The sequence below is a fragment of the Mobula hypostoma genome, chromosome 24 (genome assembly GCF_963921235.1).
Source record: "Mobula hypostoma chromosome 24, sMobHyp1.1, whole genome shotgun sequence".
Lineage (NCBI taxonomy): Eukaryota > Metazoa > Chordata > Chondrichthyes > Myliobatiformes > Myliobatidae > Mobula > Mobula hypostoma.
In genome coordinates, this window is record NC_086120.1 from 47,390,806 (window position 1) to 47,406,730 (window position 15,925).

General features: G+C 40.5%; 1 protein-coding gene across 4 annotated transcripts in view; it reads right to left on the reverse strand.

Annotated features, from left to right (window-relative positions):
• Positions 1-15,925, reverse strand: part of LOC134337269 (protein unc-13 homolog A) — a 298,564-nt gene that overhangs the window by 56,860 nt on the left and 225,779 nt on the right. For all 4 annotated transcript variants that reach the window (XM_063032135.1, XM_063032134.1, XM_063032133.1 and 1 more), the window contains 3 exons: positions 12,678-12,811; positions 7,712-7,797; positions 307-433 (listed from right to left, as the gene is read on the reverse strand). In XM_063032135.1, the coding sequence (XP_062888205.1) occupies positions 307-433; positions 7,712-7,797; positions 12,678-12,811 (347 nt within the window). The remainder of the gene's footprint in view (positions 1-306; positions 434-7,711; positions 7,798-12,677; positions 12,812-15,925) is intronic.

Here is a 15,925-nt window from a genome sequence, read left to right on the forward strand (position 1 = left end):
TTGGTAAGGTACTTAACAAGGTCCCACACCCAAATCAGAGGAAACTGCGGCCTTCCACTTAAACTCTTCTCATTTGAAGATAAAGGTCCTATGTATTAAATACCTTAAGTAATGAAACTTTAGTGTAGTCTAAGGGAACGCTTCTTTAAAATAGCAGCTCAGCCTAAATATGAACCACACTGCGAGATCCATTTTCAAATTGATTAAAGCAGGGTTCCTAAACTGGGGTCCATGGACCACTTGGTTAATGGTAGGGGTCCAAGGCATAAAAAAGGTTGGAAACCCCTGGATTAGAGGAATACTTACGCTGGGTACTCTGGGACTGAATTCTTGAAAGCTGGAAGATCTTTTACATATTCATTATACAACCACTTGACCTTGAAGTGTAAATTCATGTAATCTGCACTTTTGCAAAGTCTATGTTTTTCATGTTCTGGAAGACAAAAAAAAACAAATTTTCAATAGAATTGTCATGTTCGTGTAATGCTTTTATCATGAGAAAATGAAAATATTGTGCACAATTTGAATTGTTCTCCAACACTAGCAATTGCATTATATATATATATATATAAATAATATTTATATTTATTTATTATAGTGATCCATTCCCAAAATCCAGATCATTTATGATCCATTGCAATGGTTTTAGTTTTCATTCACAATTCAGTAAACATGAGGACAAACTAATAATATTTTCTTAATATTGAACATACTGAACATGTCTGCGGAGATGGTTGGGAGCTCTCCCAAGCTTCTTTTCAGTGGGACCCTATATTAGATCTGGGCAACTGCAGCTTCCCCGTCTTCTGTTGTGGAGGAATTCAAGGTGGCAAACTGCAGAGCCTTATTAAGCTTGAGAGATTTCAATGACGTCTTGGTGAAGCAAGCAGGCATTACAACCAGATGTGGGCGCAAGTGGGCAGCCAACACAGCTGTGGAGCAGACAGTGTGTTCTCTGAAGCTACGAGATATCATCGGCAACCCCTGCGTCGGGCGGCAAGGCCTTGGCTCAGTTCACTTCCAGCAGTGGGGAAACGCATGCATAAGGAACAGGCAAGACATGGTACAGGCAGAAGTACGAATCCGTGAGGAAGAGAAGTGGATGTCAAAGGCAGTGGAACAAGGGTGTCAGGTGCCTGGACAAAATGGGATCTGCCCAAGCACAAGATTGCATGGGCAGAGTTATGGAGACTGGAGCCCTTCTGTATTTCTTTCCTCTTGCGATCCGTGCATGACACCCTTCCTTCACCATTACATCTGTACACATTGGGGGATGAGAGCGGACCCGAACTGTATGCTCTATGGTCAAAAGGGGATGCTGGCTCATACACTGTCCAGGTGTAAAACAGCTCAAACTGAAGGATGGTATAGGTGGCGCCATGATAAGGTGCTTCTGGCTCTTGCTGACACACTAGAGCGAGAGAGATTCAAGAAGAGGACAGCTGGCACAGATTTCAGGAAGGCCATCACCTTCATCAAAGAGGGAGCCAGGCCTTTCGTAACCAAACAACCAAAGCCCAATCTGCTGCTAATGGCCAGGTCCTGGGAGATGAGGGTTGATGTGGGAAGGATGCTGCAGTTCCCAGATGTGGTGCACACAACCCTACGCCCGGACGTTGTACTGTGGTCAACTGAAGACAGGAAAGTAATTCTGGTTGAGCTGACTGTGCTGTGGGAGGAGGGATGGGAAGAGGCCCATGAGAGAAAGGCCTTGAAGTACCAGCCCTTAGTGCAGGAGTGCAAAGACAAGGGATGGCAGGCATGGTTGTTCCCTGTGGAGATCCGCTGCAGAGGTTTCCCAGCCAAATCAGCATGGCGGTTATTGTCGGCTCTGGGCCTGGACGAAAGGAGCAAAAGACAAGCAGCTCATAGGACGGGGGAAGAGGCAGAACGAGCCTCTTGTTGGATTTGGAGTAGGTGAGAGGAAGAAAGCTGGAAGCCAGGAGCAGATGGGTGGTGATTTGGACACCACTACCAGCCCACCAACTGGAGAGTGTCGTGGTTAAGGGTCAAAACACTCTGTGAAGGTTGGGAACTACCTGATGACATCTGCTCCTGGCTGAAGGCAACAGTTACCTTATAACTGTAGTGCACATGCACCGGTCGTGCATGCAGCCTGTTACAACCGTTCCGATCGGATTCTTACTTTTTAACTTACGTTATTTTTTGTATTTTTTTTTCACGGTAACACGTTGAAGCTGCACCCTCTCTAACATGCCGGTAGAGAGAGTTTTATTTGGGTTTTTAGCGCTGGAAATAGTTACATCCCGACACACGGGATAGAAGCATGGTCGCATTGTTCATTCCAGGGACCAGCTGCTTGCGCTAATGCCGGCCGGTTTAGCGAGCAGAGCGGCGGACACCCCTGCTGAAATCTGGAGGAAAACACACAGAGGATGCAGAGGGTGATCACAAAGTCAAGGAAAGAAGACCGGGTCGAGACAACAGAGACTTATGGAGAAGAGGAGTTCGGTGGGTAATAAAATGGATGAGTTCACGGCGCTAGCCAGGTGTCAGAGAACATTTTGGGAGTGCAGTGTTATGTGTTTCACCGGAACAGGGCTGCACGAGGACATACCCGATCAAAACTTCTCCATGGACGGCTTCCAGACCGTTCCAGCTGACTGGAAGTGCACTGAGAGCGGTAAGCGTAAAGGAGTTGGGTGCTTACTGTTCTGGTTAAAACAGATGGTGCAATCCGGGTCATATTACGATCGAGGAATGTGTTTTGTAGACCGGATATTGAACTTTTTACTGTTGGACTTCGCCCACATTCTACCGAGATTCAACACTGGGCGGCACAGGAGGTCGTTCCTGCCTGTGGCCATCAAACTTGCAGCTCCTCCCATGGAGGGTCAGACACCCTGAGCCAATAGACCGGTCCTGGACTTTTTTTCTCATCGGGCATAGTTTGCATTTTGTTGTTTGATTGTTTGTGGTTTTTGTATTTCTATATTTATGCTCTATTCTTGATTGGTGCGGCTGTAACGAAACCCAATTTCCCTCAGGATCAATAAAGTATATCTATCTATCTAAGGTATCTGGAGAATGCACCCTAGCAGGTGTAAGTAACAAGTCCTGAAAATAACCAGGATAAGAGAGCAACAAAAAAAAACTAGTTTGGGTCCTTAGTATTGCTGCAGTTATGGATATATTGACTGGGTACTTTTTCTTATCATACTGTTTTTGACACTGGAATCACTTGGAGTGTTCTATGGGCTGTTAATTGAAGTAAATGCCTATTTTTAGTGTTATATAGACAGTACTTCAACTACTCTACTAGCTTCAAAGTCATTTAAATTATAGGCTATGACAAACAGAATGAATACAAGCCATTCTCATCATCTATGACTCAAGAAGAAAAGAAATCCATTCTCAATCAGCCAGAAACCTATCCAATAAATTTGGTCATATTTATCGAAAGCTTGCAAATTGATGCTGAGCTGCTACTGCAGAGAAAATGATCCCTTACCACACTGCTAACTAATGTTTATCCGAACATGATATGGACTTAAAATGAATTCTAGCAACACACATCAAAGTTGCTGGTGAACGCAGCAGGCCAGGCAGCATCTCTAGGAAGAGGTGCAGTCGACGTTTCAGGCCGAGACCCTTCGTCAGGACTAACTGAAGGAAGAGTGAGTAAGGGATTTGAAAGTTGGAGGGGGAGGGGGTGATCCAAAATGATAGGAGAAGACAGGAGGGGGAGGGATAGAGCCAAGAGCTGGACAGGTGATAGGCAAAAGGGGATACGAAAGGATCATGGGACAGGAGGTCCGGTAAGAAAGACGGGGGGGGGGGGGGACCCAGAGGATGGGCAAGGGGTATATTCAGAGGGACAGAGGGAGAAAAAGGAGAGTGAGAGAAAGAATGTGTGCATAAAAATGAGTAACAGATGGGGTAGGAGGGGGAGGTGGGGCCTTAGCGGAAGTTAGAGAAGTCGATGTTCATGCCATCAGGTTGGAGGCTACCCAGACGGAATATAAGGTGTTGTTCCTCCAACCTGAGTGTGGCTTCATCTTTACAGTAGAGGAGGCCGTGGATACACCTTTAAAATGAATTCTACTTTGTTTCATGCCATAATAAACTATTCCTCTGAAATCAAAGGCAAAAAGCACTCAAGATATCTTCAGTCATACTCAATATACAACTGAAATGAATCAAGTGCAGATTTTTAGACGTAGATAGCACTTAAACAGAGAATCTTCAAAACTAAAAGACTCTAAACAGACAAGCTCTTTCACGATGGCAAGCTCAAATTTAAGTTCAGGCTTATTGTCGTCTGTACATATTTACAACCAAATGAAACAACGTTCCTCCAGACCACAGTGCACCCTCAAAACATATACAGACATCCCACCTCTCCCGGAAGTTCTGGGAGTCTCCCGCATATTAATAGTGGCTCCCTGATGCTCACAAATTATATACAATGTCCTGGAAATCAATTTTTTTTGAGAGCTTGTGAGTGAGAGAGCGCGACAGCGCGCGCGCCATGGCAGAGTGTTCCAAAAAAAGAAAATATAAGACGTACGTCATCCCAGACTACACTAAAGTGTACCCCTGCCTAATAGGGGTCAAAAATAATGACAGTGTTGCTCGCTGCACTGTTTGCAACAGTGACTTTTCTATTGCCCATGGTGGGTTAAGACTGTAAAAGACGTGTTGAGGTGAGTTTAACAGGTGTCACTCGTTCATTAGCATAGCTAACGTTATTTAAACTAGCTGGCTAGCTGCTAAGGAGCTACTCTATTGCAGACATCCCACCTCTCCCGGAAGTTCCGGGAGTCTTTTGCAAATTGATGGTGCTACCTCCCTGAAATGAATTTTTGCAGGGTAGGATGTCTGCATATATATCATATATAACACACTCGGTATATAAAACAAAATACTACAATAAACAATAAAATATACTTCAAAATGCATGCAGTGCATGGTACACATAAAAGGTACTGTGATCCTAGTGATCCAAAATCAACCATATGGGAGTTCCAGAAGGTCAAAAGATGTCCTAGTGACCCTGAGCAGCCAGATGGGAGTTCTAGAAGGTCAAAAGATGTCCTAGTGACCCTGAGCAGCCAGATGGGAGTTCTAGAAGGCCAACAGATTAGTAGACAGTAATGTAGTTTTTATACTTAGCACTCATCTGCCAATACTGAATACCCTCCAGTTTTCAGAAGATGCCGGTATTACATTACACGTGGAGAAACAAACACTAGAATATTTTTAATTAGAGACTTTATGCTTTGAATAAACACGATAAGTAAAAGACATTTCTTGTACTGACCAGCAGAAAAAAAAAGATTAGGTTCTCAGTTGAGTAGATGTTGCTCACACACAGCAGATATGTATGGTGCAACACACACAAAATATTGGAGGAACTCAGCAGATCAGGCATCTATGGAGAGGAATTGTCACGTGACCGGCAACAATGAATATAGAATTGAAACGCAAACAACAGGAATTCTGCAGATGCTGGAAATTCAAGCAACATACATCAAAGTTGCTGGTGAACGCAGCAGGCCAAGCAGCATCTATAGGAAGAGGCTGCGCCTCTTCCTATAGATGCTGCTTGGCCTGCTGCATTCACCAGCAACTTTGATGTATGTTGCTTGAATATAGAATTGAGTTAGGTTTTATAAAAATAAACAAACATTTATTAAACTTTGCTCAAAAATAGTGAAATGTATTTAAACGACTAACTTAACCGGAAGTTAACTGCTATACAGCAACTCTGGAACAGTTCTTAAAAGGGTAAATGCGAAAACAGTTTTTAAAGTGGTAAATTCGAACACAGTTCTTAGAATGGTAAATTCGAAAGTCCAGGAGATTTATACAATCAATCAGGAGAGACTTTTCTAAAGTAAAGAATTCCTCGAAGATGTCACGTTACTGCTGATCCCAGCCGGAACCTGCCTTGTCTGCAGGATTCACGACGACGGAAATAAAACGGTTTAAAGGAACTGACCTTTTCCTCTGGAAAATAGACACTGCACTATCCTTCCTACTTTAGCAGGGGATATCTCAGTTGCAGGTCACTTTTTCTTGAACGAAGATTCAATAAAGGTCGATCCTCTCCAAAACCGCCAAACAATATCAGCTTTACTTGACTTGGAGAATTCCTATATTTTGGTAAGGTCTTCATTCTCCAATACTACTTGCAACAGAAAGTAGAACTCCACTTTAAAACAAAACTGTGCCATAAGCCAAATACGCAGCAGAGTATCTAACACAAAACTAAACTGAAAACTAACTGCGTCACCAGGGGCCTCCCTTTTATATACCTGTTGAGAACAGGTCATCATGTGACCTCACTGGTGGGAAAATTACATCATGTGACCTCTGCAAGACCATTACATCATCCTCATAAGACAGTCACAAGATATCCATGAAGTATGTAACAGAATAAAAAGACAATGTTTCTGGCGAGACTCATCAGTACTGGAAAGAAAGAGGGAGGAACTTCCTTCCCAGTCCTGATGAAGAGTCTCGGCCAGACATGTCAACTGTTTATTCATTTCCACAGAAGCTGCCTAACCAACTGAGTTCCACCAGCATTTTGCTATGTCCTGGATTTCCAGCATCTGCAGATCTGTTGTGTTTAAGATATGTATGGACCTTTGACAAGTTGAACTCTGTCTGGCTAATGGAGCTGACATTAGACTGACTGCCCAATCCATGGAGTCAAGAACATAGTAATTTTAAATGTAGAGAAAGATGATTGTTACATTAAATATCTGTATCCTGATTCCCATTCCCAGATTGCATCAAAACGAAGCATTAACAAAAGTAGCTTTAAAAAAACCCAGGGCAGCAAAATAGTGTAGCAGTTACATAATCTGTAAAAGTCTGGCCTCAGTTAATCTGTCTGTATCTTCCTCCAGGACACTCTGATTGCTCCCTACTTTAGATAATCTGGATACCTGTCCTGATTCCAAATAGGCAACATGTGATACACCACTATCTACAGTTACTGAGCTGTCAACATATCTCAAAACTTCTTAGCCAACCCTAATCACAATTTTTAGGTTTTTAGAAAAACATAAAACACTGTTCCCTCTCTGGTAAAGGTATTAGAACCATTTCGAACAAAGGGATATTATTTCTTATTATTTATTTAGAAATATAGCATGGAACAGGCTCTTCCGACCCATGAACCACACCACCCAGTGAACCTACTTAATCCCAGCTCAAATGTGGACCATTTACAATGACCAATTAACCAACTAACTGGTATGTCTTTGAACTATGGAAGGAAATAGGAGCACCCGGATGAAACCTATGCGATCACAGGAAGAATGTACATACTTCTTACAGACAGCGCCAGATTTAAACTCCGAGTTCTGATGCCCTGAGCTGTAATAGCATTGTGCTAACCACTACACTACTGTGGTGCCCTTTCTGAAGCATTCAACTCCTAATTAATCTGGCCGCATATATTACTTTATCCCACTTCAATTAAGGCACAATTGTAAAGATACACCTATAAATATATAATTAATGTTAGGAGGCTAATGAATGAAAATCCCAAAATTAAATATATATTTAGATGACTTGTATGCACAAAAAACAAAATTAATTCTCCAAACTATGTGAGGAACAAAATAACATTATGGCTTTGTTGTTGAGTGTAGGTACCATATTTTTCCACAAATGAGTGAACGATTGGCACATTTTCATAATTTGTAAGTAAGAAATACTAAAATAGTACAACCTTCCATTGCATACTTCATGTCCTGGGCAAAAAGGTTCCACATCACTTCTGCACTTATCTTTCCCACATTCAGTTCCTGTGGAAACCTAAAAACAAAGGAACATACAGCAGACTGAAATGATAAAGGGTGATAAAGTATTACTTTTGTTTTCCATAATGATGAATTCCACAATTAAAAATGAAAATACATATCATGATACATTCAGCATAATCAGTACAAACATAGTGTTACAAAATTTAATCACCACTTCTTACCAGGATTAACCTACAAGAACATAACTGCTAGTAAAATGTTGCAGTTGCAGACATTAACTTGTGATAGTCATAGTAGTCATAGTCATACTTTATTGATCCGGGGGGAAATTGGTTTTTGTTACAGTTGCATCCTAAATAATTAAATAGTAATAAAACCATAAATAGTTAAATAGTAATATGTAAATTATGCCAGGAACTAAGTCCAGGACCAGCCTATTGGCTCATGGTGTCTGACCCTCCAAGGGAGGAGCTGTAATGTTCGATGGCCACAGGCAGGAATGACTTCCTATGACGCTCTGTGTTGCATCTCGGTGGAATGAGTCTCTGGCTGAATGTACTCCTGTGCTCAACCAGTACATTATGTAGTGGATGGGAGACATTGACCAAGATGGCATGCAATTTAGACAGCATCCTCTTTTCAGACACCACCGTCAGAGAGTCCAGTTCCATCCCCACAACATCACTGGCTTTACGAATGAGTTTGTTGATTCTGTTGGTGTCTGCTACCCTCAGCCTGCTGCCCCAGCACACAACAGCAAACATGATCGCACTGGCCACCATAGACTCGTAGAACATCCTCTGCATCGTCCGGCAGATGTTAAAGGACCTCAGTCTCCTCAGGAAATAGAGATGGCTCTGACCCTTCTTGTAGACAGCCTCAGTGTTCTTTGACCAGTCCAGTTTATTGTCAATTCGCATCCCCAGCTATTTGTAATCCTCCACTATGTCCACACTGACCCCCTGGATGGAAACAGGGGTCACCAGTACCTTAGCTCTCCTCAGGTCTACCACCAGCTCCTTAGTCTTTTTCTTTTTTTTAATATTATTTTTATTGAGTTTTCGAAATGATTACACAGAATGATAATATCTACCCTTCCCCCTCCCCTTAACCCTCCCCCCCCCCCAATATATACCCCTACCTGAAAAAAAAAGAAAAAGAAAGAAGAAAGAACTGCCTGGATATTGGAAAGTTTCCACATGCTCCATGGGATTCAAAATAAATTTAGTATATTTATTTATTACTTTCCCCAAGGGACCAACATCTTTATCATCGGAGCAACTAAATATGCCATCCTATCTTTTGTAAATATGGGCGCCAAGTATTCAAAAATGTATCATATTTATCTCTTAAATTATAAGTAATTTTTTTGACAACTAGAAATTTCATTATTCCAACGATCCATACTTAAATACGAATCCGATTTCCAAGTAACCGCTATAGCCTTCTTGGCTACTGCCAATGCACTTTTTGTAAGTTCTTTCTGATATTTATTCAGTTTAAGTTTCGGTTTTATCCCTTCAATATCACCTAATAGAAATAATATAGGGTTATGTGGAAGTTGAGTTCCAGTAATTTGTTCCAATAAAACTCTTAAATTTATCCAAAAAGGTTGAATTTTGGAACAAGACCAAGTAGAATGTAAGAAAGTACCAATTTCTTGATTACACCTAAAGCATTGATCAGATAAGTTTGAATTTAATCTATTTATTTTTTGCAGTGTAATATATAATTGGTGTAAAAAAATTATATTGTACTAATCTAAGTCGTACGTTTATTGTATTTGTCATACTGTCAAGACACAGTCTTGAGCAATTTGTTTCATCAATATTAATATTCAGATCTGTTTCCCATTTTTGTTTTGACTTGTAGTTCCTTGTTTAATTGTCTATGTTTTTGAATCAAATTACACATAAAAAAATAAATTTTTAAATTTTTCGTTTTTGAATTAAAATTCCAATTTCATTGGGTTTTGGCAAAAACATTGTTTGACCCAGTTTGTCTTTTAAATAAGCCCTTAATTGAAGGTAACAAACGAAAGTGTTATTTGATATTTTATATTTATTCATTAATTGTTCAAATGACATCAATATACCTCGTTCATAACAGTCTCCTATAGATCTAATCCCTTTTTGGTACCAATTATATAAAAGTTGATTATCCATTGTAAAAGGAATAAATCTGTTTTGAATCAAAGGTCTCCTTGCTAATAAAGATTTCTTTATTTCATTATCAACGTTTATCTTATTCCATAGATCAATCAAATGTTTTAATATAGGAGATTCTTTCTTTTCCCGTATCCATTTAGATTCCCATTTATATATAAAATCTTCGGGTGTATTTTCTCCCATCTTATCTAACCTGAGTCTTTTTCACATTAAGCTGCAGATAATTCTGCTCACACCATGTGACAAAGTTTCCTACCATAGCCCTGTACTCAGCCTCATCTCCCTTGCTGATGCAAAAACTTCTGAAGATGACAAGACTCTGTGCAGTAGTTGAAGTCCAAGGTGTAAATGGTGAAAAGAAAGGGAGACAAGACAGTCCCCTGTGGAGCCCCAGTGCTGCTGATCACTCTGTCGGACACACAGTGTTGCAAGCACACGTACCACATGTGGTCTGCCAGTCAGGTAATCAAGAATCCATGACACCAGGGAAGCATCCACCTGCATCGCTGTCAGCTTCTCCCCCAGCAGAGCAGGGCGGATGGTGTTGAACGCTCTGGAGAAGTAAAAAAAAAACATGACCCTCACAGTGCTCGCAGGTGGGCATAGACACGGTTCAGCAGGTAGACGATGGCATCCTCAATTCCTAGTCGGGGCTGGTAGGCGAACTGGAGGGGATATAAGGCCTGACCATAGGCCGAAGCAGCTCCAGAACAAATCTCTCCAGGGTCTTCATGATGTGGGAGGTCAATGCCACCGGTCTGTAGTCATTGAGGCCACTGGGGCGCAGCGTCTTCGGCACAGGGACGAAGCAGGACATCTTCCACAGCACAGGAACCCTCCGGAGCCTCAGGCTCAGGTTGAAGACATGGCGAAGTACTCCACATAGCTGAGGGGCACAGGCTTTGAGCACCCTGGTACTGACACCATCCGGTCCTGCAGTCTTGCTGGGTTGAGATGTTTCAGCTGTTCAGCTGTGAAGCCCACCATGGTGGTTTCGTGTGGGGAAGGGGTATAGTCATGAGAGCAGGGTGGGGGACTGTGAGGAGGGGTAGGAGGAGAGAGTGGAATATGTGTTGGTTGGGGGTTCAGGTTGATGGGAATCACCTGAAGTGCTGACCACTCACTGATGGCTCCACCAGAGCCCTATCACACAATATAAATAGAAACACAACCGATAAATTATTCCAAAATGTTATGCCTGGCTTTCCTGCTGGACATGATTACTGCTGGATAAGTTGCCCTCCAAGTTACATTGCATTACATGTTGTAAATACATATTTATTTAGATATACATCACGAAACAGGTCCTTCCGGCCCAACAAACCACAATCAGCAATCCACTGATCTAACCCTAGCCTAATCACAGGACAATTTACAATGACCAATTAACATACTAACTGGTATGTCTTTGGACTGAGGAACCCAGAAAACCCGGAGGAACTCATGCGATCATGGGGAGAACATACAAACTCCTTACAGATAGCACTGGAATTGAACTCCGAACTCAGGAACACCCTGAGATGTAATAGTGTTGTGTTAGCCTCCACATTACAGTGCCGATATGGAGCAGATTTATCATTACCGGGTTAGAATCCTGGACCACATACCCAACAGCAGTAGGCAACATGTGATACTCCACTATCAACAGTCACTGAGCCATCAACAGTATATCAAAATCCACCAACACCTTAGCCAACCCTAAATACAGTTTTTAGGAAAATCATTTAACATCGTTTTCTCGTCAAGGTATTCGAACCACTTAGAGCCTAAGGATATTATTTTTAAATTATGGAGACTTTTTGAAGCATTCAACTTCTAACTCAATACATACCTTCCATTAAGCAAATTTCTTCTCCCTTCCTCTATTCGCCACTCTGATCCTTTACCACTTTTCACCTGCCTACCAGTTCCCCCAGGTCCCCTCCTTCTTCACTTTCTCCTATGGTCCACTCTCCTCTTCCATCAGTTTCTTTCTTCTCCAGCCTTTGACCTTTTCCATCCACTTGGCTTCACCTATCACCTTTCAGCTAGCCTCCTTCCCCACCCCCCACCTTTTTATTCTGGCATCTTACCTCTTCCTTCTCAGTCCTGAGGTGGTGTCTTGGCCCGAAATATGAACTATCTATTCATTTCCATAGATACTGCCTGACCTGCTGAGCTCTTCCAGCATCTTGTGTGTGTTGCTCTGTATATTTCATTTCCATTAAGACACAATTATAGAGACACTTTTATAAATGTACTACGTATAAAGATTACTTTTACCTCAAGCATATGGCTATTCTAGACTGAGCTCATTTTCCAGATTCTCAACGCTGCTTACAGGGGAGCAATAAATGATAGCCTTACCAATCAACCCTTTGAAACACAGACAACTATGTTTGTTATGAGCAATGTGACAGTTTATTTTTATATATAGTAAGGAAAGTATATAATTGCATGCTGCTGTTGCCAATAAATAAAATGACTGATCATTGAAACAGAGAGGATTTTCTATCATATCTTAAGTTAAATATTGCTATAATGAAATAGAAAAGATATTTAGCCTGGTGTCTTTGGATTAATTCAACAAGCCACTAAAGATAAGAATCATATATTTTGCCTTCCATTAATTTTTATCATGGCAAATGGGTGACTAGCAAAAACTACAATTTTAGTCTTTAGGCAATTAAATATCTGCTTTAAGATGCAGTATGCAATTTATAATCATATATTCTACAACACATCATAACTGAAAGGTATACAAAAATAACATACAGATACTTACTGATTGAGGCAGTGTGTGTATGAATTCTTGTCCTCTTCTATGATAGAAACAATGAGTGTGATGAGTTTGGACCAAAAATCCAAATTCCTGATGCTAGGTCCTTGTTCTTCTGGGGGAATCTCAGCCTTTTTATTCTGAAGAATCAAATAAAACTAGATGGGTACAAAACTGCCTTTATTTAGTAAATGAGAGATCACCATGCTAGAGACATCTGTTAAATAAAACTGTCATTGTGGCAAATGTTGAGTTAAAATGCTACTCCTTTTCTTTCTCCTTTTCAATAATGGACAACACCAAAATTGCCATAACTACCCAAACATTAGATTTTTCCTTTCATTCTAGGTATCAAAAGATGTTGGAATAGAACATCACATTTGCTTTTAATTAATTCTTGCACTGAAATCTTTACAAAATAATACAAAATAGTTCACTTAAGGAAAATTATTTTGTAAAGATTTCAGCACAAGTGCAGCGGTGAAGCCTCGCTTGGAGTACTGTGAGCAGTTTTGGGCTCTGTTTTTAAGAAAGGATGTACTGACAAGGGAAAGGGTTCAAAGAAGGTTCACAAACATGATTCTGGGATTGAAAGGCTTATTATATGTGGAACATTTGCTGGATCCAGGCCTGTACTCACTGGAATTCAGAAGAATGAAGGGGATCTCATTGAAACCTATGGAAATGTTGAAAGGCCTAGATAGAGTGGATGTGGAGAGCATGTTCCTTATGGTGGGGGAGTGTAGGACCAGAGGACATAGCCTCAGAATAGAGGGATGTCCATTTAGAACAGAGATGAGGAATTTCTTTAGCTACAGAGTGGTGAATCTGTGGAATTCGTTGGCACAGGTGGCTATGGAAGCCAAGTTATTGGGTGTATTTAAGGCAGAGACTGATAGATTCTTGATTAGTTAGGGCATGAGGGTTAAGGGGAGAAGGCAGGAGATTTTGGCTAAGAGGGAAATGGATCAGCCATGATGAAGGTCTAAATGCAATACTGTTAACAATGGACAAATGATTATTCATTAGTGTGAATGCATTTGTATATTGCCCACTAATGAGGTCCCATTTTCAGATTCCTTCACTGCAGGAGGAAAGACATTTATCCATTATTAAAATGCTTTGTAAACCTCTTAGTAGGAGCAGATATAAATTGAAAGGACTAGCACAGGCAAGAAAAAAATCAAATTTTGTTCAGTGTTGTGATACAAGGAGGATCCTGATAACTAAGAGAAGTGCTGGAAATATGGAATAAAACAAGCAAACATTTTATGTGAGTTATGCAGTGAATTAATAATGAAATATAATCAACCAACTAAAGTTTAACATTAAAAAAGATTTTTAAATTAAAAGGTTTAAGCTGTTAAGTATTTACTTTATTCACTATGGCCAATACTACCTGTAGATATTAAGATTAAAAGACTCTTAAGTTCTTATAATTCATATATTTATTTTTCATTGGCTTTAAGAGTTATACATTGAAAGATTTATATAACATGGTCTCATGGTCTTTATACAAGATTGCTTTTGAGGTCCTGTCATATAATAAATATAGCTGCATTTATTTTGCCTCAATCACACATTCTCTATGCAAATATAAAACCAGGCAGGTTTTTATCATATGCCACCAATACAGTTGACAGGTGCTAGTGTGATTTTTAGGGTGGAATGATCCCAGTTCTCATCAGAATTCATTCTGGAACAGATTGATACAAAAGAAAAGTTAAACAAGCAATGCAAGATATTTACTCGTTCATGTACACTCAGACCCTGTTTAACACTTGGGATGCGTTTCTTGGAGGTGGAGTGCTATGCCGGGTTTTAACTTTATGTAAATGGACATGTGTGCCTGACTGAAAAAAAATCGAACTCGAGATATATGATCTATTATTTTATCGTGGAGTAACAAGCATGCAAACAGGTCTAATCTGTACATCAGTGGAGCAGGAACAAATAGCAGCAGCAGCGGAGGGAAGCGGGGGGCAGTTACATCTTAGAGGAGGGACCAGACTGTGCATCCACCTCTAACTTTGGCTTCTTCTTCAAGTAGATATAGAGATTTGACTACCTTTTTTTAGATTGCCTCTCATGAAGCACTTTTCGGTAGCAGGAAAACATGTTGAGAACATCTCTCTTTGCCTTATTGCTTTGCTCCCAGTCAGGGTCATTATCGATCAATGCCGACGGTACCTCTTCCTATACATGGTGCCTGGCCTGCTGCATTCACCAGCATTTTTTGTGTGTGTTGCTTGAATTTCCAGCATCTGCAGATTTCCTCATATTTGGTCCATGATCTGTGAGATCATGGTGATGCTAATGCTGAGGAATTTTGTGGTGAGGTTTCTTGCTGGTGTTTCCTCTTCTCCATCCGTATCCTCAGATTAACATCCTCTAATCCTGCTTCACTGGCCAGTTCAATGATGCTTTGAATGACTGGTTCCGCCTGAAATCCTAGGATGTTGCCATAGCTTCTTCCACACTCTATTCATGCAATTTGAAGCTACTTCACCCCAGGGTGCTCTGATATTGTCTACAGCTTTCATGATGTTGTATTTTCAGATGTACTATCCTTACTGGAAATTGCAGGCCATTTTCCAGACAGTGAAAAAAGTGGAATAAATTGGTGAGAGAGCAAGAACATTTACACATGCGGGGGAGTCAGAGTGTGAACTAATATGTAATTGGCTGGGACTGCCTCAGAGTGTATGTAAAAAATCTCATTGGTTGACTGAATGTTTACTTTAATGGCAGCCGCTCTAGAGAAGTTTTAAGTGTTGTTTAGGATGAACTTTTGGCGTTTAAAAAAATTTAAATAAAGAATTGAATAACTGCATTGCAACGAATCAATGCCATGCGTGGTGGAGTTATGCCAAGTCTGAATGTATTTCTGTTAATATTTTGTCAATCAAAAAGAAAATTGCTCAAATAGCAAAAGGTTTGAGTTTTGAAGGTTAGCAAAAGCACAAGGTCAAAGAGCGTGTTCAGGAACCATACTGCAGTTTGCATTAAAACTTGGGAGACATGGAAAGGACAATTTAATATATAGTGCCAAATAAATAAACCAAACTTTGTGGACTCAGTACAGAATGACTTATTAAAGTTCTGTGACTCTGAGCATTTACTTGTTAAAGTACAGAGTAAATAAAACAAATTATTTATCTTAGAAAATGAAAGTACTTTTTTTGTGTGCAGATATTTCACCTTCCAGAACTATTTAGAGATATTACAAGAGTGCAGAATACACTGGTCAAGAT